Here is a 24,855-nt window from a genome sequence, read left to right as displayed (position 1 = left end):
AGTAGGTAGAGTAAAACGTAAAATAATGAAAGAAAGCGAAATGTGTACATAAAACCATCCAATGTGCAAGCCAATGAAAATGCGCAACAAATATGCAATAAATACAATAATGACTAAACTACAAAAGAGTATCTACAGCGTCTAAGGTCCTCAGTGTAACTTCCGTAATCGGATTTTTTTGAAAATAACATTTTACCGGGTCTGCCGTGATAACGTGGCCAGTACTTCGTGGCGTTATATCGGACAAAATGATACGTTGTAGGCAATAGCAATAACCAGTTCATTTGGAGTTAGTTTTGCTATTCACAAATTATAGGCGCAGACTTGCTAGCTATACAGTAGAAGTCTGCAATCTTCAACAAATAAAAATGCGTGAGTAAGATAGGTAAATCAAGATAAGTAAACCCTTAATAAAAATTATAAATATTTAGTAAGATTAAATATATGACAATAACACGAATAAATAGTTTCATAGTACTTACTTTCCATGCACGCTCCAGAGAACGGATCGCAAGGTACTCCTGGGCGGCAATGTGCGCAATTCGTTGATACCTTTTCATCTGCAAAAATATTCAAATAATACATAAGTACACATATCAAAGCTTGGTTGGACCCACCTGTTCACTTCAAAAATCTAAGCCAACATCAGTCTGCTAAATCTGGTACAGTATTGTGATACTTAATAATTCATGTTTCGAAATAAATACATATACGGAGTTGCATTAGAATTATTAGAATTAGGATGCTTTAGGTCGGTCTTCGCAAACGAAAGAAACATTAACATTGCTGGAGATTTGTTTTATAATAAATTGAAACAAACCCTGATACTTAATAATCGAATGTCTTTCGTATTACAATAGAAACAAATAAAACTATAAGCAAATAACTAAATGCATATTTACCACGAATACAAACACATCCATCACATTTAGTATTAGGATGGCTTGCGCAGTCCGACGATGTTTGACATTGGCATACTATAAAAGAAAAAGGTTTTTTTTAGTGTTTCCTTTCAAATTAAAATTAAACTATTCAGGTATGTATGTACCAGTGATGTTTTCTACGCCTTTCATAATTCACTAAACTAAAACTATTTTATTCTTCTGGAACTTGAATGCAGAACATACAAGTCAACTAAAATGAATAAATGCGTAATGTATTAAAATACATGTGTTTGCAATGAATTAGGCAAATGTTCATTTATCCCGATTTTAACACCGAGACATGGAACAAGAAAGTGTCTTCATCAGGTACTGAGGGCCCAGCAGACACACAAAGTTACCTTTAGAGCATACAGGTTGGTGATCAACGACTGCACAATGATGTCCAACAGCGCAAGGACCACCTTTTGCGCATGGGTCAGAGCAGCGGCCTTCAATGCATGCGAGTCCCGAAGCACATTGCTCATGAGCACTGCATCCTAACGCTGTGGTAGAGTTTACTATAAGTTACTTTTATGGTGCAAGGATAGAAATTTTTCATAATCCAGATTATTTATTATTCGACGATATCTGATTATGCCGTTGCATGTTCTATAGTTGTTTCTTTATCAAGACTTAGACTGTAGTTACAATTATTTAACTGTTACATAATTGTACAAGAAGAAGTACAGGACTTGTAAATTCCTAGCAATACCCCTTATTATCCTTTATTTTTTTAAATGTCGGCTTTTGAAACAGTTTAAATTATTCACTTTAATTCTGGTACTAAATTGTGCCTACTTAAATTATCATAAAATATAACATATGTAGGTTTATCTATCTACAATAAACAATACAGATAAATATAAAGATAGGCATTTCATAGTTAAAGCATTTTGTTAGATATTTTCACTATGTCTCGTGAGAGCTTTATGCTGTTAAATTCGCGAAAGCATTAGACATTGCATTAATAGTCACCCAAGCACACAACCACCAAAAGTTATATAACACACAAGTACTAAAACAATTTACTATATCATTCCAAAGACTACCTTACGTATAAAGGCGTTTAAACCGCTGAAAGAAATACAAACAAGCTAGAATAGAAGAACAGAAATAAGAACGGCATGAAGACATAGGGTAGATACGATCAATATTTCCTGGAATATGAAGAAAAAAATTATTAAGATTCATTCAAGTCAAGATCTAAAATATATAAAATGACTAAATACTTTCACATTCAAATCACTATCAAAAAACAAATTACCTTTAATACAGCCATGTTTTTCATCATGTATAAAACCAGCGGGACAGAACTTGCAAACCGGGTGATGATCTTCTACAGAGCAAGGGGCATCTCCGCATGCACCTTTGCAAGGATCTTTGCATTGAAAATCTCGACACGCAAGGTTTTGAGGACAACCGGTGTCTCTCAGGCAGATCGATACTGATGGATGGCAATCTTTAATGCACAAGCACATAATTTTGTGTTCCACAACTTCACATTGTTTTCCTTTTGGACACATTGACTCTCTAGATGCCAAACATGGATTCACACATTTATTATCTTTACAAAGTGCATTAGAAGGGCATTGTTCATCTCTAGTGCATTCAGCGTGTTCAGGAGCACAAGTCAATTCACCTCTGTCGTTTAAGGCGAAGCCATTTCGACAAACACATACTGGTTGATGATTACGTACTTCACATTTTTGATTCGGTCGACAGCTGTGATAGTCGAAGCAAGGGTTGCGGCAATAATTCGTAGCTAAGTCGCAAGCTAACTTGGACGGACAGGGCTTGGTTTCAGAGCATGTGAATGTGTTATTTATATCCGAAGTAGGTTTGCAGGTGGGATCCAGCCGGCAGGCTAGTCTGGGTTGTCCGACGTAGCATTGTGGACAGGAGCATTGCGCTCTATGCATGACAGGAACACAAAGGGCGTCCTCCCCACACACACCACGCACTGTGCACGGGTCCACGCAGTGCAAACTGAGGCACGCCTTGTCGACAGGACAGTCCTTGTCACTCGTACATTCGATACCTAGGAAAATTTGAAAGAAGAAAGCAGAGTCGAAAGAGCTGTACCTTCAGCCGTGAAGAGGAAACTTTCTCACGAGACAGTGCATGCTTTTTGAAACTGATAGTTTTATGACCAGAAATATATAACGGTAGGAATATTATAAAGAAGCGATATGTACATGAAGCCGAACAAAATGTTACTGACTGAAATCAAGCACGAATGGTGAGAATGCTTCCACTAATAATCGACAAAAATGTGTCATTTTTAATTTAATGTATACATTCTGTACACTGAGAAATTAAATTTTTACATAATTTACATGACTCAGGAATCGTGTCACAAAGATAACATATAATTATTATTTTTGTGATTCTTTATAAATTATATAATATAATTGACCTTCTCACTATCGATGTTGATAATTGTTTGACACGACCCCTAAGTTATAGAATCTATACTTTTTACTTACATGGAACATGTCAGTCCCAATGCATTATTAAGAATAGAATGCCTGAATTTGTGAATCTAGAAAACGAGAAGTCTCCCTAACTTTGTACATAATTAAGTAAAATAGAAAATAATTATTACTTTTTACAAAAAAAAAAAGGAAAATATAAAATGAAAGTTTATATTTTGTAAACTTGAAACGTGCATTTTTACAAGTGATGTGCATGAAAATATGTGTGTAACTCACTGGTGTGACATTCTATATCAGCTTGGCCTTCCGTACCAGGTACACATCGGCATACAAACTCTGCCCCTTCTCGCAAGCATTCTCCATTAACACCACATCCAGTCGTACGGCAATCAACAATACTGCGTTCTTGAGTACCTTTAACATGTGAGTTAATTAGTAATATGCACAACAGTAAAATTAGAAGCGCGTACATAATTTATACTTATAAGTTAATACGTACATTCTATATTTGGGTCTCCGTTTGGATAATTGCGTGGACAATAGCATTGTGTCTCTTGATTTTGTCCGATTCGGCACTGTGCGTTGGTTCCGCAAATTTTAGCAGCACAAGGCATCATAGTGCCGCAGAAACATTGATGTTGTGGATTACCCGCACAGCCTGGAGGGCAGGTGCACTCGTAACTTCCATCTTCCATATCACGGCAACGAGCGTTAACTCCACAAGGGTTTCGAGAACAAGTTCCCCCAGTCGGTTTTGCACATTCAAGCTTGGGATTACCAATAAAGTTTGGAGGACAAGTACACTGTGGACTTCTATTCACAGATCTACATATTGCGTTTGTTCCGCAAGCATGTATACACACATTTTTACATTTACCTTCTACATTACATTCCTCATCCAAAGCGCATTCATCGTCGTTAGAGCATTCAAAGACTTTACACTCCTTAATAGGATCGCCAGAGAACCCACTGGGACAACTACAAATGGGACGATGTCGTGCCGAAGAACACAAAGCATTTTTCCCACAAGAATTTTCACGACAAACGGGGACACATTGCTTAGATGAGCACACCATGTCGTCTCCACAATCTCTGTTACTATTACAGCCCGGTAAGCATACTCCTTGAGAACATATCTGTCTCTGCGGGCATTTATTGCGCAATGAGCACATAACCCTGCACCCGCCATTGTGACATTTTTCATCACAATTGCAATCAGAGTTATTGTCACAAAGTGAAATGCAAAAACCGCTATCATCGTAAGGACAAAATCCATCACATTGTAACTGTTTTCTTTTGCATTCTACGAGAGGATTTCCGGTATAATTGCTTGAACAGCTACATTGAGGTCTATGATTTATGACTTTACAATCAGCACATGTGCCACAACTATTGCCTTCCTTGCAGGGATCTAAAATATGTATAGAAATATAATATAAGTTTAAATTAATTAAAGCAATACTAATAATAAAAGACTTGACATTTATTTCGTCTATACATTATTTTTTAAACATACCTTTACATTGCCCGTTAAAACAAGCCTGTCCATCACTACAAGCTCTATCATGGCGACAGCCTTGTTTGCATATTCTGTTTTCACAAATATGGCCATCACTACATCCTTCATCACTATTACAAACCACTCTGCATATGCCACGTATACATTTTTCATTTGACATACAAACGGTATCACTAAAATAATATAAGATGACAAAATTAATTTACAAATATAATATCAGAGCTCGAAAGAGTTTAAATTTAATATACAAATATATTTACCTTCTACACGACGGATAACAAATATTTCCGTAGCAACTAAATCCATCATCACAGTTTTTGTCCATATCACAAGGCATAGATATTCTTCTGCAAGCAACTTTTGGATCTCCAGTCAAAGTTGTAGAGCAGGTGCAAATCGGTTGGTGATTATTTGATAAACACAGTGCGTTGGCACCACACGTGGCAGGTTCGGTGCAAGGATCCTTACACTGTCCAGATATACAAGCTTTGTCGTTTGAACATTGGGAGTCAGATTTACATCCCGTTATACAAAATCTGCCGTCGCAAATTTCTTCATCGGAGCAGTGGTCATCAGTGGTGCAAGCGAATCGGCAAACGCCTAAATCACAACGTTCTCCTTGAAGACAATCGCTCCCGTCAGGTGTACAAGCTGGCCTACATCGGTCATCTTCACATCTCCATCCTGTTGCGCAATCGGAATGCATTTTGCAAGTGGGTGAAGGGGTACGTACGCAACCAACGTTAGGTGTTGGATTTGGTATTAAGTTATCGAGACATGAGCATACAGCTTTGCGATCTACCGCTGTACATCTCGTGTTAGGCCCACAAGGGTTCACTTCATTCGCACAAGGATTTTGGCAGTAATTGTTTCTACAAAATTCATCGGGTCCACAGTCATCATCTTGTCTGCATCCGTAATGACAGCTATTCGCAAGACATATATGTCCAAGGAAACAATCGTTGTCTACCCGACAAGTCACTGCAACAAACATTAAACATTAAATTTAGTTATTTTTCCCAAAAAAAATACACGTTGAATTGTAAATCGTCCTTTGGTCAAAGTTGGTAAAAGCAATAAAACAGAAATCAACATAAAAACCAGATACATATATTGTAAAAATGTAAAAAAATACTTACGCAAACAAGCTCCTTTGGAGCAACGTTCATTCATTGCGCACTCTTCGTCCACCGTACATTTAGGTACACACATTGAATCTTGACAATAATGCCCATCTTCGCATTCTCCAGATCCACCACACAATCTTGGTACTGGAAAACAGTATAATTAATGTAAAATTCCTCATGAAGAATATTTAATATTTAGAGTAAAAAGTTATTTCTTAGTATTAAAGTTTAATTAATAATAGTACTTACTTCTTACGCATTCAACGTCTTGATTTCCAGTAAATCTGTACGGACAACTACATTGTACAACGTGATTATCAGTTCTGCATAAAGCATTCAAACCACAAGTATTTTCCATTTTACATGGATCTAAGCATTGGCCGTTAGTACATTTTTCTTGCATTTTACATTCTTCGTCAAGTAAACATAAAGCTAAAATGAAAAAAAAAAAATAGTTTTCCTATATTGCAATTATAAAATATTGAATTATAGAAAGTTTTCTTACCTTGACATGCTTTGTCGTGGCAATATTGATTTTTAGGGCAATCGTCTTTTGTATTACAAGAAATTTCATGGGGTCGACAGCCTTTTTCACTTGAAGGATTTCCAGTAAAGCCAGTTTTACATTTACATTGGCCAGAATGTCTCGCCGCAAGACACTCAGTATTAGGTCCACATTTTATATTATCACAAGCATCTGTAAATAAACCAACATTGTTTAGAAGGATAGAAATAATATGTTAAATAGTGATCATATCAATTTTATATCAAAGTACCTGTGCATTTTCTTATCCCATCAATAACGGTGCAACGTGCAACGGTGGGACAATCCCTATTAAATCTACATTCAGAGCCTTTTTGACACCCTTTTTCATAAGGATCGCCTACCGTTCCTTGGGGACAAACACATTGGGCTCCACTTCTAGTATTGTTGCATTGTGCTCCATCGCCACATGGGTTTGATTGACAGAAATTTATTTGTCGACAACCCGTAGCTGGATCACCAGTATAGCCGGGTTGACAGTGACAGAGGGCTTGATGTTTTTCTGAAGAACACACAGTATTCTCTCCACATTTGTTTTTAGACAAACACGCAATTTTACATATATTTTTTTCGCAAAATTTGTCATCTGAACAGTCACTATCCTGACCACACTCAATTTTTTTACAACCTTGTACCGGATCACCAAAATATCCTTCTTTACAGGAACAGGATGCCTTATGGGAAGTAGCAATACAGAGAGCATTTCTGCCACATGGTTGATTGTTACATAATTTAGAACATTGGGGTATTCCGTTTTTGTCTTCAGAGCACTGTTCATCATCAGAGCAGTCATCATTGGTAGTACATTTTATTTCTTTGATACAAATTCTATTCGAGCAATAGTATGAGTCAAGGCACGTATCATTTGTTGTGCACGTTAGTCTACATGTATCTTGGATACAGACTTGATCGTTAAGGCAATCCCTTGAATTCTTGCACAGTCCTAAAAAAAATAATTTGAAATTTAAAGAGAAAACTATTAAGAACTAGACTACTCGATAAAATTTTAAGAAGGAAAGTACGTCAGTGATGACGCATTGGCTCTTTCTTTATTTGGGGCTGATAATTCTTTCAGTCAGTATGGTTATAATTTATTAATAATTTTTCTTCAATACGTAAGTGAATACCAGCCGTATGTGATTAATTATTTCTCAAACTAGAGTTGCATCTTTCTCAGAAACATCGATAATCATCCAAAACTGACTTACCTAGGCACAAATTGTCGATACATTTAGTCCCCGAGGAGCATCTGCTATCGTCGTTACAATATTGTACAGGAACACATCCTAAAACAGGATCGCCTGTGAATCCAGAAGCACAGAAACAGTGGCCAATGTGGTTTCTGGAGAAGCAATTCGCATTTCTACCACATGCACGTGGTATGCTACAGGAGTTTTTACATCTGTTATTTACACAGGCTTCTTCTGAGGAACAATCGGCATCTTTTACACATTCGAATTTTACACACCCCTTATATGGATCGCCATGACTACCCGTTTGACATTCGCACGCAGGTTCATGCTTTAATACGTAACAGTCAGTATTATCACCACAAGGAGATGTTTCACAGGGATTGGTACATTGATTTTTTTTACATTTTGTAATTTCTGAACAATCTTCGTCAGTAAAGCAGTCTCCAGGCTTTTTGCAGTGTTTTGTGTTGATATCGAGAACAGTTCCATTTACACATGTGCAAGCATATGACCCGGGTGTATTTTCACAATTTGCATTCAATGGACACGGGTGTGTAAGACACTCATTTATATCTTCACATTTGGAATTGTTTAATTCAAAACCAGATGAACAAGTGCAAACAGCTTTATGGTTTATAATTTTACAGCTGCCACCTTGACAAATCGTTTCATCACATTGATCTGCAACATAGATATTATATTAATAAAAATTAAATCGACATAAAATATTTATTAGAATACGTAATAAAAAATTACATACCTGAACATTTGTTACTTTCTAATCGGCAGAATTTATCATTTGGACATTCGGTGTCATCCACACATTCGACCCTAAAACAGCCCACTCGTTTATCGAATGGATTACCCAGATGTCCTTTTTTGCAACCACATGTTACTTTATGCCTATTAACTGTGCAAATAGCATTCGTTCCACATGGGTCACTTCTTTCACACGGATTTGTGCACTTTCCTCGGAAACAGACAAGTGAATCTTCGCATTGATTATCGCGTCTACATTGATTGGGCAATAAACATCCTGATTTGTAAGGGTCGCCTATGGCACCCGTAGGGCAGACACATTTAAAAGAACCGATATCATCTATACACTGGGCTGAGGGGTGACACGGATTATTTACGCATTCGTTGTCATTTATACATTCATTCTGTGCCATTTTGAATCCTGGTTGACATTGGCACTTTGTTTCCTTACACATTTGATTAGTCATGCAGTCTGAATCTGCCTTGCAACCAAGTATGCATACTCCAGAATTACAGTGTTCACCATGTAAACAGTTGCTACTGGTGTGGCATACCTTATGACATTTATTATCAAAACATGATTCCCCCATGGCACAGTCAGAATTAATTTGACATGGTACCTGACAGAAATATCCAATGCACATGTGATCTGGCGGACAATCTAAAGTTTTAGAACATGAATTTGGTTTTCTAATACAGCCTTGTTGAGCGGTTGGTGTTCCTTCGAATCCTAGAGGGCATTCACATGTTGTGGCATGTTGAACTCTTGAACAAATTGCATTTGGGCCACATATTCTTGAACCGATACAAGGATCAATACATTGGTTGTTAACGCAAGCTTCTTCGCTGATACAATCATTATTACCGCGGCATCCAATCAAGCACTGGCCACCAACACACGCCTCTCCAATACTACATTGACTATGCGTAGTGCATTCCTTTATACATAAATTTTTGATACAAAACTCTCCGTGTTCACATTGCGTAGAATTCTTACATGCAGTGAAACATTGGTCATTATGACAAATGTCACCGTCACAGTCTAAATCATCAGCACATTTAATTAATTTTTTCTTACACGCATTTATCCCCTGTATAAGTTCATACCCTTCGGGACACAAGCAAATTGCTTTTCTCTCAACGACTTTACACAATGAATTAACTCCACATGCATTTTCACATGGGTTTACACACCGCCCGTTTAAACAAACGGTGTCTGTAGGACAATCGGAGTCGCCTTTAGGACATCTATTTTGTGCTACACAGCCTGTTTCTTTCGGATCACCTACTAATCCATCAGGACATTTGCAAATGAAGGAGGATCCTGATGGTTCACATATAGCTGATTTATGACAAGGATTTGATTGGCATACGTCAACTTTTCTACAACTCACTTCAGGTATTGGGTTTGCCAGGTAACCGGCTGGACAACGACATGTAAATTTATGATTTTCTGCAATACACACGGCATTTTCGCCACACGACTCCTCATCACACACGTCAATACAAGTATGTGTCATACGATTACATAGTTGATTAGGCATACAATCTAAATTATAAACACACGGTACTTGTTTACATCCATTCTTTAAATCATTAGGATCTCCCATATACGGTCCTAGGGGGCATTGACAATTAGCAACGTGATTATTAGTTACACAGAGAGCATTTGGTCCACAAATTAGTTGCTGACAAGCTGGAACACATTTTTTAATAGAATTGATTGTCTTACAGATTTCACTTTCTCTACATTGCGCATCATTGACACATTGATTTTTATTATTTGGTGCGCAACCAATTCGATCATTAGGATTTCCTTCATAACCTGGAGAACATTGACACTGACTTTTGTGACCTTTTGTTATACATCTAGAATTTTGCGGACACGTAAATGTTTGGCATATATCTAAACACTTTTTAACATCCAAAATATCTTTTTGACATGCTTTATCGTCATCACAATCATTATCATTTTTACAATTTGATGTTGTAGGCTGCTCACACATTGAGTTCAAGGGGTTCCATATAAAACCTTCCTTGCAGTCGCAGCGAGCGCTATTATCTATAACTTTACATATTTCATTTGGACTGCATATTATAGTAGAGCATAGATCGAGACATCTTTTGGTTGAACCATCTACTGACACACAAATTTGTGGCTCAGCACAATCAGTATTTACATTACATTCGACCTCGTTAGGCTCGGGTTGTTGTAATTGACATCCAGTTTTAACATCATTAGGTTTCCCTACATAACCTTCAGCACATATACAATGAGCGTGATGATTTGAACTGACGCATATCGAATTAGGCCCACATTGACGTTTACTACAAGCATCTAAACACTTTCTCGTGTCTTTACCTAATTGTAAACAAATTTCAGAGTCCTTACAATCTCCATCAGTAAAACATGTTTTATCAATAGTGCAACCCTGTTGAAGATGATTGGGATTTCCTATGTAACCTGGAAGGCATTCGCATTTTCCTTCTGAGCATATAGTTTTTGGTCCACACTGCGTATTTCGGCAGGCGTCGATGCATCTAGATTTTTCACAAAAATATCCCTCTGGGCACGAGCTATTGCGGGAACATGTACACGCTGTACCATCTACACATTTTGATACTGATACTTGAGTGCAGAGCTCGTATGGGTTACCAATATACCGGCTTTTGCATATACAACTATAACTTCCAGGTGTGTTGATACAAATCGCATTTTCACCGCACGGGTGTGAGCCACACTCGTCTATATCGATACATTGTAAATTAGGATTACCAACATATCCTGGTGGACAAAGACATTCTACGTGCGATCTTGTCTGCTGACATACTGCATTCGTCCCACACGAAGCTTTCGCACATGTTATTTCTTTTCGAGGTAAACAGTTCTTATATGGATTACCGGTGAATCCTTTATTGCATTTGCAAACATTACTTTGTCCATAAACGCAATGGGCATTCTGGGAACAACCCGGTTTACAGGCTGGTGGGGCTACGGCTGTAAAAAAGTCAAGATGTTAAAGTAAAAAAAATACGTGGAATTCATATAAACAGATTGAGTTATTTTCGTAAATTTTATAAATAAAAAGATATGATAAGAGAACGGAGCCCTCCCTCTTTATCTTTGGTAAAAAATTATCAAGTTTCTACCTTAATAAAGGCATAAAAAAAATTAAAATTATACTTACGAGGCATACAAAGTAAGTCTGGGTTTCCAACAAAGAAGGCATTACAAATACAGCGGCCTGTTCCTTCATCACAAGTGGCACCGATACCACAGACGACATCCTCGCAACGCTGGCGACATCTGCCGGCTACACACGACATTGGTTCCTCACACGGAATGCCTGCTCCGCACAAGTCCCGTCTACAAATACCTCCAGGGAATGGATTTCCAACAGTACCCTCTGGGCATACGCATGTTGGACCGGATTTTGAAATAATGCAGTGGGCGCCGGAGGCACACGAATAGGAATCACAGCCTGGAAATATAAAATACCTACATTAAAATATTTTACTATGGTAAAACAAGAAAAACATACACATATTTTTCTATTTGAACCAAATATTAATTAGATTTTTATAGGCATCTCCATTATAAAAGTTATTTCAAAAAAATCCAGTTGACGTAGAGTTGTCCTGAAACAAATAAATTTACATATAACTTTTACCTGAAACACATTTTCCGCCTTCTGGTTTTGTGTATCCGGGATTACAACGACACCACGCGGCGTGATTATCAACCTCACAAAAAGCATTTGGTCCACAGGATACACTTAGGCATGGAGAAGCACATGTTCGATTTAGACAAGCAAAGTTATTGGGGCATTGATTGTCTTTGCTACATAATAGTTTCTGTGACGGTATTTGTTCGACGGTACCTAAAAATATTGTTTAAAATATATATTTTTATACCAAATGTAATTTTACGTTAGTTAAATCAATGAATATACTCACATCCAGATTTGTACGGATCGCCAACCATATTTTGTGGACATATACATTTATATCCACCTTGTTCATCATTGCATATTGCGCCATAAGCGCAGGGAGCACTTTGGCATTCATTCCTGTTTGTACAACCCGTATAAGGGTCTCCTTCGTAGCCCGACATGCACATGCACCTTGGTGGATCACTTGGTGTACATTTCGCATTAATTCCACAAGTAAACCTTTCACAGGGGCTTTTACATTTTTGCCCATCTGTAATATCTAAATAAAACGGAGGCGGGCAAACACAGTTTCCGGGCTGGACACACTTTTCATTGGCGAAGCAATCGCTGTCGCTTATACAGCGCTTTTGGTTTAAGCTACAATGACCCGAAATTGAGTCTTTTCCATAACCAGGAGGGCATTTACATACATAAGATCCAACAGTATTGACACATTCTGCACCAAATCCACATGCAGGCTGATCAAGAGAGCACTCGTTTATATCTTCACAAGCTCCGTCAATAGTTTGAGAATAACCGATTGGACATGCACAGTAACTAACATTATCAGAAATAATTATACATTCTGCTCCTTTTCCGCATTTCTTTTCTTCTGAACAGCCAGACAGTACACAAGTACCATCAACAATTTTGTATGGAGGTTGACACTGACACGAAATATCGTTACATTCTTCGCATAAGTTGTATGGATTTCCACTATATTCAGGTGGGCATCTACATTCATAGCTTCCAGGTAAATTTTTACATATAGCGTTTAGACCACAAGGCGAGCGGCCATATTGAATGCATTCGTTTATATCTTCACATAGACCCGTTTCATCATTACGAGAAAATCCCTGACCACAAATGCAAACGTTTTCATTATTATTTAGTATACATTGCTCACCCTGCGGACATGGATTTGTATTGCCACAAGCATGAGGTTGCTTACTGATGATACAGCCTTCAGTATAGGGATCTCCTTTGAATTGACCTGGACACTCACATTGAAAATGTCCGGGTAAATTTTTACAAACGGCTCCAGGGGCACAAGGATTAGCTTCACATTCATTTATATCTTGACAACCACTCGCTGATGTTGGTTCACCACTAAAGCCGTTTCGACATGTACATTGGGCAGTTTGCTCGTTTAAGAGACATTCAGAATTACTTCCACAGTGTAACGCTTCACAGGGATCTGTAAAATATATTATTTATTAAACTAATCCTAACCTTTCAATAGATAAAGAAGAGAATAAAGTATGTAAACTTACGCCGACAATCATTTCCAATGTTTGGCTCGGGGCAAATGCACTTTGCATTACCATCACAAATAGCATTTCCAGGACAATCATCACTTTTATGACAAGTTAGAATTTCTGAACATTTTACTCGAGGATCAGGGTCTGGGACTGTTCCATCAGGGCATGAACATGAATAGGAACCTTTTTCATTTATACATTCTGCGCCGGCACCACAACTATTATCTATTTGACACTCGTTGATATCAAAACAATTCTTATAGGGATCACCAGTAAATCCATCGGGACATTGGCACATGAAACTTCCAGGTTTATTTGAGCAAAGTGCATTAGCACCACAGTGAGACGTTGCTCCATTAGCAGTATCACATTCATCAATATCGACACATCCAGCAGATATGTCGTTAGGGTTGAAATTCCATCCCTCATCGCACATACAATAGGCATCGGCCCCATCGGACTTACAATATGAATGCTCTCCACAGTGCACATCTTCACACGGAGCACGACATTTCACTTGTGGTGGTGACCCTACGTAGCCAGTTACACATTCGCAAGCGTAACTTCCAATGGAATTAATACAAATCGAATTATCGCCACATAATGAAGAATTTGTGCATTCGTCTATGTCCACACAGACTGATCCTTTCGGTTGGAAACCATATTTACAGAAGCACTGACCTTCTAGGCATTCAGCATTGTTTGTGCAGTCGAAATTAGATTTACACAAAGTGTTAACATCAACCTGTAATTCGAAATTGTATTAGAAAAAGAGCAAATAATTTGAAAACGACAGAAATCTATTGCCAGAATTTACCTGTTCGCAAGCAATTTGCGGATCTGGGTGACCTCTATACCCTTGAGGGCAAAGACAGTTATATCCTGGTGAAGCATTTTCACATATAGCATGTAATCCGCAGGGATGTTCTAGTGCCTCACATTCATCCACATCTTTGCAGCCATCCGAAGCGCGCGCATCTCCCGTGTAGTCGGGCAAACAATTGCATACGAAGCTTCCTACCGTGTTTGCACAAACAGCATTGGCACCACATACCGCTTTGCTATTTTTACACTCATCTACGTCTGAACAAGAAACAACTCGTATCTTATTACAACATTCACCTTTCCCAAATATATGTATATACGTACGAGAAAGATACGACGACAGCCACTACGAAGAAGAAATAGCAGAAAAGATACTCATGATAGATACGATGAAAGATGTAAATCTAGTGAAGAAAATTTAATTAATCAACCGAAAATATGATGACACCTTACGGCATTCCGCTCATTTCTGAAACATACAACTTGAAAACCCCAAAAATCGGACGCGAGTTAGAGTTATTCCAGTTAGTAAAAGCGTGAATCTACCGCGCATATTTATATGCGGTAGTCAGCGTTGTTCACACGCCGTTATTTAGGATTATAAAGCATTTAACAGACAGAAAACGAGAAATTAGAATAAAGCCTTTTCCTATATTTACCATTGCATTTGACATTGGGATCGCCTTCAAAACCTGGCGGGCAGACACATCGATAGGTTCCTGGAAGGTTTTCACAGAGTGCCCCGCGTCCACATGACGTTCTAGAACATTGATCCGTAGGCGTACAGGTGACTCTGGGGTCCCCTTCGTGTCCAGGTAGACAACTGCATTCGTAGCCTCCCACAAGATTTCGGCACACAGCTCCCGCACCACAGGCATCCGAGTTCGCACATTCGTCGATGTCAACACACTACGTATCAATAGATCATAATAAGTGCACTTTGTACAATATGTAGGGGAAATTCCAAATATCGCATATATTTGCTTTCCATTGAAACTCATATATTTCAGTTTTAGTACCCCAGGAATGATGTAAATCAACGATTAATTGAGTTGTTAATGTATAGACAGAAATTAAAATTTTGTTTTCTTTATTTTTGAGCCACGTTGGGACAAAAGATTATCAACCAATAATATGCCTAGAAACTTAAACAATTTGCGTCATCAAGGCAAGTAACAAAAACCAAATACATTCTTAAGCTTTTACAGCAAAATAAGGTTTTTAAAGTGCCAAAAAGTGTAAATATCCTAAAACATGTTAAAGAAGTTAGTATAATGACTCACTCCATCAAATGGATTTCCTGTGTAGCCAGCTTGACAGGCGCATGTGTAGTTTCCGGGGTAATTTTGACAAACGGCATTTGAACCGCAAGCACCAGGTCTTCGGCATTCATCAATATCTAAAAAAGTATAAAAAACCAGTCGTTAGCTAATGGGAGATGAAATTTCGTAGCTGAGTTACACCGATGTATAACTATAATTACCTAATCTATCATTTGGTAATTTAATGGCTAGCTATATACAGTTGTTGTCTAAGAAAACAAAAAACTATAATAAGTTTAAAAGGGTTAAAAAGAATTTTACATGATTTGCACGTTTGAATACGTTTTAAACATTTCAATTGACTTGCCCGGATGCGCTCATGAAAACGAGGAAGTTGCGAGCTAGGAATATAAAGTTAATTACTAGGAAGCTAAGAGCTATTAACTTAATATGAACACAATTATCTATTATTTAATACTATTAAAAAATATATTCTGTCAATCTTAGGAACCCTAATATGGTTCACGTTTGATAAATGTTTCAAAAGTGTAATTGTCACTTATTTTTCTCTAATATCTGTTTTAACGGACGTTGGACCTTTTAAAACAAATATTTTTGACATTTCACAAATATTATTAACTCATACAGAATCACATTATATATATGATCAGGTTCAAAGAACGAATGGGTGGGTGTTACTTTATTGTAATCAAAATTTTATAAACATTATAATTACATAAATGAAATAATATTGTTGTAACAAGATGATGTGTTACAACAATAGTATGCGACACTGCAAACTAATCCGTGAAAATCAGCGCTGTCTAATTGTAGGTAAGTTATCAGCTTATGCTGAGTGACGAAAAAAAATTCACTTATATGTATTTAGTATTAAGAAGTTAATTTGTTTATAGTTTGAACTTAGTTTTAAACTTAAACACCTAATTTAAGGGTTATTTTTTTAATAAATATCTACATATCGCGAAGTTTACTGAACCTGCACCAGATTTCGTAATACTCCGGACAAATGACAATCGAGCTTAGCTGCCGTTCTATGCAGACTTGTAAGATATCTCTGAATACAGCAAAGAGATTCAAAAATAAATAATATAAACCTACCTCGACATTCTTCTTCGCCGTCACCTTCAAACCCACGGTTGCATTTACATATGAAATGAGCAGGAAGATTGCAACATTCCGCATTTTCCACACATCTCGCTGCTACGGCTGGGTCTTCACATTCATTGATGTCTGTTAAGAAAATTTAATATAGGCTATAACACACATTGTACTTAATATTGTGTGCATAATCCATAATCAAGAGAGCACGCGTCATGCGCATTAAACAAAAAGTAGTACAGATACAGTGATAAGTTACTATACAATATTTACCACTATTAAGATATGTACATATACGTATTTTCCAACTAACCTTTGCAAGAGAATCCGTCTCCAACATATCCAGGGAAACAAGAGCACTGAAAGCTTCCGACTGTGTTCGTGCAGTGTGCGAAAACATCACAAGGCCGGTCCTTACATTCGTTGACATCTGAATTAAATATGACATTTAAGGCACAGACGTAGCGTATATTATATAGTTTATTTAGTGGTAATCAAAGCAAGGAAAAATTAAGTTTGGATTATGCGAGCATACATAAACCTTTAAGCAACCACGTTTATGTCCGTTAAAGAAGTTTTATTTAGATGGAAATTTTTGTCTGTAGGCACGAGTCAAGTCTATGCTAAGCGTTGTTGTTCTTGAAAAAAATCTTAAGCTACTATTTTAAGGGATTCAGAGACCAGCCATAGGTCAGGCTAGGCTAGCTATGTCAGACTCCAGTACGTCAATGTATTAGACTTAAACGAAAGTTTGCACTACGTCTCGCTTCTGAATCTCAGCCCTAGCGAAGTACGTAAAAAATTAATTCAAATCCCCGTAGGATTTGAATAATTGACGAATAATTATTTTTTTAGCTTCTTACCTTGTTCCTGACAATTGCAGCCTCCGAATCCATCATTACAATAGCAAACACCATTTAGACAAGCACCGTTTATACACTGTGCCCCATCTTCTTTGGTACAGTCATCTATAAAAATGCATTTATAATAATTTCAAGTTATACCAAAATTATTTATTATTTAAATGTGATAGACGACACGTATTAACGTGTGGTTATAAAAATACAAGAATCTGGATATGGATCTGGTTGTAGAAATAACTTAACCCATTTTATAAAATCCAAACATTTTTTTTATTACAAAATATATCAATTTTGCTTAGATTTTTATTAATTCTCAAAATTGTGTTAAAAAAGTAATGTGTAAATTGAAATTATTTATTTATTTACGAAACATGGCAGTCTTATACTTCTTTTTCTCTATGATCTGTTTTTTTATAAATTATAAATATTTGAATACTAACCTGAACACTTCAATTCGGTTCTGAGCTCATCAGATGCCTTATAGCAGTCGGGTACGCCATCACATAATTTGGATAATTCGTATAATTGTAATATTTGAGTCGATTCGTTAACTTGACAGCCAAAGTAGCCGTCTTCTAAATTTAAGAAAAATACTTCTCGTTTTATTCCTAATCCTATTCCGTACTGGCTTTGCGTCGCTACCTGTAAGGATTATAATTAATAGCATAAGCGGCGATAATGATCTTTAAATAAATAGCATTAAGTCTCAGAATAGAATAGCATAGTACTACTGGAATTTAATATATGAACTCGTTAAAATAAAAGTATATAGAGGCTTTAAAGAGATTTGGAATGACTTGTAAAGTCGCGTTAATAATGTAATAAATTCGGGTTTATGCACATTAAAGACGATGTATATAAGTAGAATTGTAAATGAAATTGGACCAGAGCGATGTTTTTCTACAACTATTTATTTTATGTAATTTGCGTTGCCGGGCTTTCAAGAATTGGTACGCTCTTTTCTTAATTAAAGTCAGACATTTCGCCCTTATAAAAATCATAATGATATTTGATATTTAAAGCATAATATCTATTAATCCAGCCGATTTTTTCATGTTGTTACAAAAATAAATAAATTACCAATTTCTAAAAACAAGCCTGAAAATAACCGATGATGAAAATAGAGATATGACAGTTAAACCAGCAAGTGACTTTTCTGAGGAGTAAAATAAAGTAAAAAGATGAAATAAAAAAGTGTTACTTACATTTGTTGTTATGACTAAGAGCGTCCATACCACAAGAGGTAAGGTTTCTTTGTACATTGTCTCTGAAACAAGGAAATTTCATTTAAGCAAACATTACGGATTAATGAATTATATTCATACAACGAGATTTACAAGAGTAGGTACTGCCTTAATATCTTAGAACTGTTATAATCGTCAACACATACAATCTTGTCGTGATGTTAAACTTTATATAGAGAAATGGTTTGACATCTTTTAAAAATAGATTAAAGTAAGATCTATCTTATTATAAGGTCTACCTTATAATATAAAATACGGTTCGACGACTGCAGTTGATAACTAGAGGCCTAGTGGAAACAGCTGTCAACTTGTGTTTGAATCGACCTTACCGTGAATTTTTGTACGGAGAAACAAAACATCTCGAGAAACCGATATATAACCCTTTTTTAATGAGGAAATGTTACTTAATGGTATCACAAATAATAAAAACGAGCAAGCAAGTTTACTCTAAGAAACTTTCTTGGTAAGCTGGGATAAAAACTTTAATAAAATTGACTTAGGTTTTACGATTGTTATATAAATGTTATTTTGAAAGTATTATTACTCAAGGTCTTGTTAATACTATGTCACAACAAAGTTAATTCAAAATTATCATACATGAGCTTTAAAATTATAAATTTATGACTGTAACAGGGTAGGTAAATATGAAGATTATTTTCTACATTTAGAATATCCAATAACCGGGTCACGGACCCGGCTATTTTAACTATCTACAAACAATTATACAAATATAAAATAATAAATGTTCTTGTCCTTTGCTCTATTAATATCAATAATGAGGAGTTTCTCTCCATTAGTTGGTTATGTAACGGTGATATTTTTTATTTCTTCATAATGATAAATATAAATGCACTACTTTCTTTATGAAGAAATAAAAATCACCGGATCCAATTTCGGTCCCATCACTCACGCAAACTTCAAATGGTTATTAATTAGACCTCCGATTTCGGGAATTACTACAAAACACATGTATAAAAAATGCAGTGTTTTGCATTCAAGACGACTTTGACAACGTTGCAGTAAAAAACTTTTCTTTACTTGATGATGTCATTTACGCATTTAAATTCAGCAGCTTAAGTTTACCTCCGCAACTCACTTTCGTGTTTATGTTATATTTTATCCAAACCAGTAGCATGGATAAAATACCTCATACTAACTTCCAACGTAAATTTTTTCGGTTTATGCTTTCATGAACCATTGGTATAAAATAGTCATAAAGTGGGTTTCGTATGAAGAAATCTAGGCTCATAGAAAGAACAATATAATATGAGAAACGTATACGTATATTTAAGTATTTTATTTACGCATGCGACAAATGCTAAGGTTATATATAGTTCGAGGTCACTTTGAGAGAAATGTCAATTTAATTATCAAAAGTGTACTTTGTTACCAGTGATTGTATGTTAAAACTTTATTTTTGTAACAGTTATGGTCATAAAAGCCACTACATACAAACTTGGACTATATAATGTAGACATAACTACACACGATCTGGATGTGTTTAGAGTAATTATTTCTAGTAGATATTTTTTATAAAAATCGTTTTGTCTTATTTCTTCTCCAAAACTACTTAATATATTCAAAGATAAATATGTATCGCAATACAGCGAGGAAATGCTGCCAACATTAAAGGTACACATGGACCAAACTTATTACATTTGTTTTAGTTTTCTATTTATCCGTACTTAATTCTTATTACTTAGTAGGTTAAGAATATTGTAAATATTGTGTTTGTGTCTTAATGTATTTAGATATACGAGTATAATTTGAAATCAATTCTAAAAGTTAGGAAAGTAACGATCAATTTATAATTATTAAATTATATAATAAACAAGAAAACAAAATTAATAACAAGAAAATCCAGAATTTTATTTGGATTTAATCGCAGCCGTATTGTAGGTCTGGTTTAAAAATAGTACAATCTTGATATATCAATCAGCTTACTTGTAAACGTGACTTAAGTTTAAGAGGTTAGCAATGATTTCACTTACGTTCTAGCATTTGAGCAATATCATTTTGATAGATAGAAGAAAACTAATACTAGCTATTTAATTACGTTCTTTTTTTATTTTTAACCAATATCAAAACCATTATGTCAATATTAGTAGTGGTTTTATTCTTATTATTGAAAAGTAATATTTTATCATATTACGTAAAAGATCCTTTTAATTGAATTAAGAAGCGCTGAATATGACATTTACCGTTTTAGTTATCATATTGCAGCTCTTGAATTATTAATGAATTTATATTCAAGACTATTTTATATCCTGTTGATGTAAGAGGTCACATGAATAACTGGATTTCGTTTAATCTCGACCAGACCGTTGACGTCACCTTCTCAATATGTTTCTAAATGTAGTGTTCATGATAACGCTGCCTTTTTTTTAAATTTATAAACTAAATAATTCGGTAATAATTTGTACATTGTGCTCTACTTATTCTTTCAGAAAAATCTTTTCAGCTGATCGAGAGAAATTATATTTAATTACTCCAAAAAAGTGTATTTTTAATTGAAAACAATAACTTTACGCAAGTAATTGTAACAATACATTTGTTCAAAAACATTTATTTTCATCAGATTTCAGACATCATGGAACATTACGATCTAGCCTAACTCAATGTAGTGTAATTTACTAATAAAGATATTTACCATTATAGAGTGTCCAATAACACTACCTACAGTCTCTATTAAAGGGTAGACACTCTGTACTTGTGTTCTATTAACACTACTACTTAATTATTTTACTCAAATTCAATAATATTAAAAAATAATTTTTTTAGAGGTAACTTTAGGTAAGTCAAAACGTTTTTAAAATTCAATTGCTTTCACGTAAATTAATGTTTTCGATCGATAGATGCAAACAAACACGACAAGACAAACGAATTCTGAAATAAAATATTTACTTGGCCTTTGTTGAAGAAAAATTGTACAAATACATACAATATGAAACGACTTTAACCTATTATTTAATTCTATTGTATTTATGGTCATTAAAATTTTAATAAAAACTACTTAATTTAATGTTGGCAAAATATTTTTACGTTTACAAATTACACACGATTATTATAAATAATTTAACTACTAATATTCTTAAAACATGTATTCTTTCTACACTGGGTTCGGTTCTAGATGTCATTTGTTGGGATTTGGGAACAATGGTAACAAATATATTCTTTTGACCGCATATTTTTATGTAACGTGATTTATTATATTTAAAACCTTCATTGTCATACAACCTAACTAAAACTTAGACGTTAATGCCTTCATCACAGCGATAAGACAATTTAATACGAGTTAGACTGATTAAATTTTAAGGGCTGTAGGGTTTAATATGTATTCATGATATACTTAATCTTTGGTTTAGGTGAGAACTAGACATTAATTAACTGTGCTATAAATTCGTGTTTATGCCATTAAAGAGGTTTTATTCAAACATAAAATCCTTTTTTAAATCCTAACTTAATGTTAGTGTAATGCTTATCAAGATAAAAAACGCAAACAAAAGCATAAATATATAGATGTGAGCCCTGGCTTTTCCACTTGTTGAACAAACAGGGAGCACAGATTAATGTTTGACTGACGTTTGACGACTCATTGGTCTAGTGGTTAGTACCCCTGACTCCGAAACCATGGGTTCCGGGTTCGATCCCCGGCTGAGACGAACATCGATGTGATGAGCATTTGGTGTTGTGCTTAGGTCTTGAGTGTTTAAATATGTATTTATATGTCTATCTATCTATAATATGTATGTATATCCGTTGCCTAGTACCCATAACACAAGCTTAGCATGGGACCAGGTTAACTAAACAGCAGACAATTTATGTCTGCTGTTTAGCCTAGCTCATAAACAAATAAACCCTTGAAAAGTTCGCTTGTTAAATCTGAGCTCTTAATAAGGACAAAAATATTGAAAGTTCGGGTGTCCGTCTGCATATCACTTGTGGCATTCACTTTCACATCTCGGGCGCTGACAAAACGTCGGTACGGAAAGTGGGCTTTAAACAATAGCACCATAATAGTTTCTCTCTCTTGAGAAACAATTATATGTACATGTGTGTATACACCACAGATTCCAACTATGATTATATTTACCCAGTGTTATTTCACACTGCGGTAAGCAAACATTCGGGAGATTATTGGGGTTAAAAATATATATTAAACATATAATAATTAAGTAGTTCATACGGACAGTGTTGCATCACTGCCACTCCCAATACTGAGGTCATACGTTAAGCAAAGGACTGACGGAGAGCAATTTGAAGCCAAGACCCACAAATGGTTATAACGCCGCTGGATATGTGTATACAAAGTATACAAGTATACAAATATTTAGTATATGATTTAAGGTAACCTCGGCAACGTTATTTAACTGTAAATGGATTACGAAAAAACAATATCTTTAAATTTTAATCTAATATCGACAGTATCGGAATCAATTTGTATCACGTTTTAAATACAAATAACATACTTGTAAAAGTACCTTCAACCTTGTAAAACTCGTTGACTTCATTAACACCTTATGACGAATCTACTTGTGATGGGCGACTTCTTTTGCATAGAATTAAAAATATTTATATTTAACATAATTTTACGCAATACAATTGCAGCTTTTGGGTTGAATACTAAAATAATTATAGAGCGTCTAACCATACAAAATAAAAGTGATTTTAACTATTATATTGCTGGGAGTCGAACCAAGTTGGTAGAGCGAACTGCGAACTGGTAGTAAATTTAACATATTTTCTGTTGACGTTCATAAGTGTACTGGGTTACCGATATGAATAAAGTTATTTTGGGTTTGAATTTGAGCGTCGGTGGTGGTCACTAATACGTTATTCTAAAAGTCACAGGTTTAACACATAAATATCAACTTTATAGAAAAAACTAGTTTGATTTTTATTTACTCGTATAAAACACATTTAAAACTCATTTAATTAAAACGTGTTTTACAATTCAAGCCTAGACAGTTTTATTTATTTATAATTTTAACTCTCGCATTTATCTTCCTGTGAAAAGATATTTAAACGGTTTGATAGTTGTTAAAACTAAATTCCTGTTTCGCATTCTAGAGTATAAACTAATATAATTTTTATATAACTTTCGAGTCAGAACACAAATACGCCTAAGTGATTTCAAGCACCTTATTTTCTCTAACCTGTACATTTCTTATCTTTGACTAGAAAAACAACTTCATATCACGATAGATTTGATTATAGTGTATCCTAAGAAAAACCATCGATAAGCGATAAATTCTAGCGGTATAGCTATTTTAGACCCGTAGCGGAACAGCAGTAAAATATGAGTAATTTTGCTGACACCACATAAGGAATGAAGCACGGAACGAATCGAAATGTACTACAGAAATGTTTCGCTCTAATTCACAAAGTACGGTAACATAATGACAAACGAGAAATATTTTAATTGGAAAAGTTATTTATAGTTGAGGGTCTGACTGGATCAGAAATACCGCGTCACTCAAAAAGTCTTATTATTAATTACATTCCTAAAATATGGACAATTATAGAGAGTGCATAGACAACATTATCTGTCGCTTGTTCTACTCAGTACTCTCACAATGCAACGTTCCTAGTTTCGGGCAAGCTTAGGGATCAATCATTTTTTATCAATTATTTTTCGATAGTAGTAAAGTGCTGTTTATAAAGTTCTCGTAGTCTAATTAATTGGTGTGATTTAAAATTAACTTTGATAGTAGTAAGTTATATAAAGTGGACATCATAAAAATTTTATAGTATTTTATAGTATAGCAAGCATAGTCAACAAACTTGCTTTATAATTACATTGTCTAGTTCCGTCGGCAGAGACAAGCAGCGACGTCGCGGCTAAGGC

The 24,855-nt window shown here is 35.4% G+C and overlaps 1 protein-coding gene across 7 annotated transcripts in view; it reads right to left on the bottom strand.

Annotated features, from left to right (window-relative positions):
- The window catches only part of LOC125053425, a 91,585-nt gene that overhangs the window by 63,822 nt on the left and 2,908 nt on the right, over positions 1–24,855 (bottom strand). For 5 of the 7 annotated variants that reach the window (XM_047654801.1, XM_047654802.1, XM_047654805.1 and 2 more), the window contains exons 2-27: positions 18,969–19,030; positions 18,204–18,405; positions 17,764–17,868; positions 17,214–17,330; positions 16,901–17,032; positions 15,803–15,918; positions 15,179–15,428; positions 14,512–14,777; positions 13,707–14,439; positions 12,458–13,630; positions 12,172–12,381; positions 11,689–11,982; positions 8,502–11,498; positions 7,757–8,422; positions 6,781–7,491; positions 6,510–6,701; positions 6,254–6,436; positions 6,017–6,148; positions 5,138–5,858; positions 4,875–5,050; positions 3,858–4,769; positions 3,635–3,772; positions 2,188–2,961; positions 1,283–1,426; positions 903–977; positions 483–560 (exon numbers count right to left, since the gene is read on the bottom strand). In XM_047654801.1, the coding sequence (XP_047510757.1) occupies positions 483–560; positions 903–977; positions 1,283–1,426; positions 2,188–2,961; positions 3,635–3,772; positions 3,858–4,769; positions 4,875–5,050; positions 5,138–5,858; positions 6,017–6,148; positions 6,254–6,436; positions 6,510–6,701; positions 6,781–7,491; positions 7,757–8,422; positions 8,502–11,498; positions 11,689–11,982; positions 12,172–12,381; positions 12,458–13,630; positions 13,707–14,439; positions 14,512–14,777; positions 15,179–15,428; positions 15,803–15,918; positions 16,901–17,032; positions 17,214–17,330; positions 17,764–17,868; positions 18,204–18,405; positions 18,969–19,025 (11,554 nt within the window). In that variant the 5' untranslated portion in view covers positions 19,026–19,030. The remainder of the gene's footprint in view (positions 1–482; positions 561–902; positions 978–1,282; positions 1,427–2,187; positions 2,962–3,634; positions 3,773–3,857; positions 4,770–4,874; positions 5,051–5,137; positions 5,859–6,016; positions 6,149–6,253; positions 6,437–6,509; positions 6,702–6,780; positions 7,492–7,756; positions 8,423–8,501; positions 11,499–11,688; positions 11,983–12,171; positions 12,382–12,457; positions 13,631–13,706; positions 14,440–14,511; positions 14,778–15,178; positions 15,429–15,802; positions 15,919–16,900; positions 17,033–17,213; positions 17,331–17,763; positions 17,869–18,203; positions 18,406–18,968; positions 19,031–24,855) is intronic. The other 2 variants (XM_047654804.1, XM_047654808.1) reach the window with 2 other exon arrangements.

The sequence above is a fragment of the Pieris napi genome, chromosome 10, assembly GCF_905475465.1.
Source record: "Pieris napi chromosome 10, ilPieNapi1.2, whole genome shotgun sequence".
Lineage (NCBI taxonomy): Eukaryota > Metazoa > Arthropoda > Insecta > Lepidoptera > Pieridae > Pieris > Pieris napi.
This window is presented reverse-complemented; position numbering and strand designations above follow the sequence as displayed.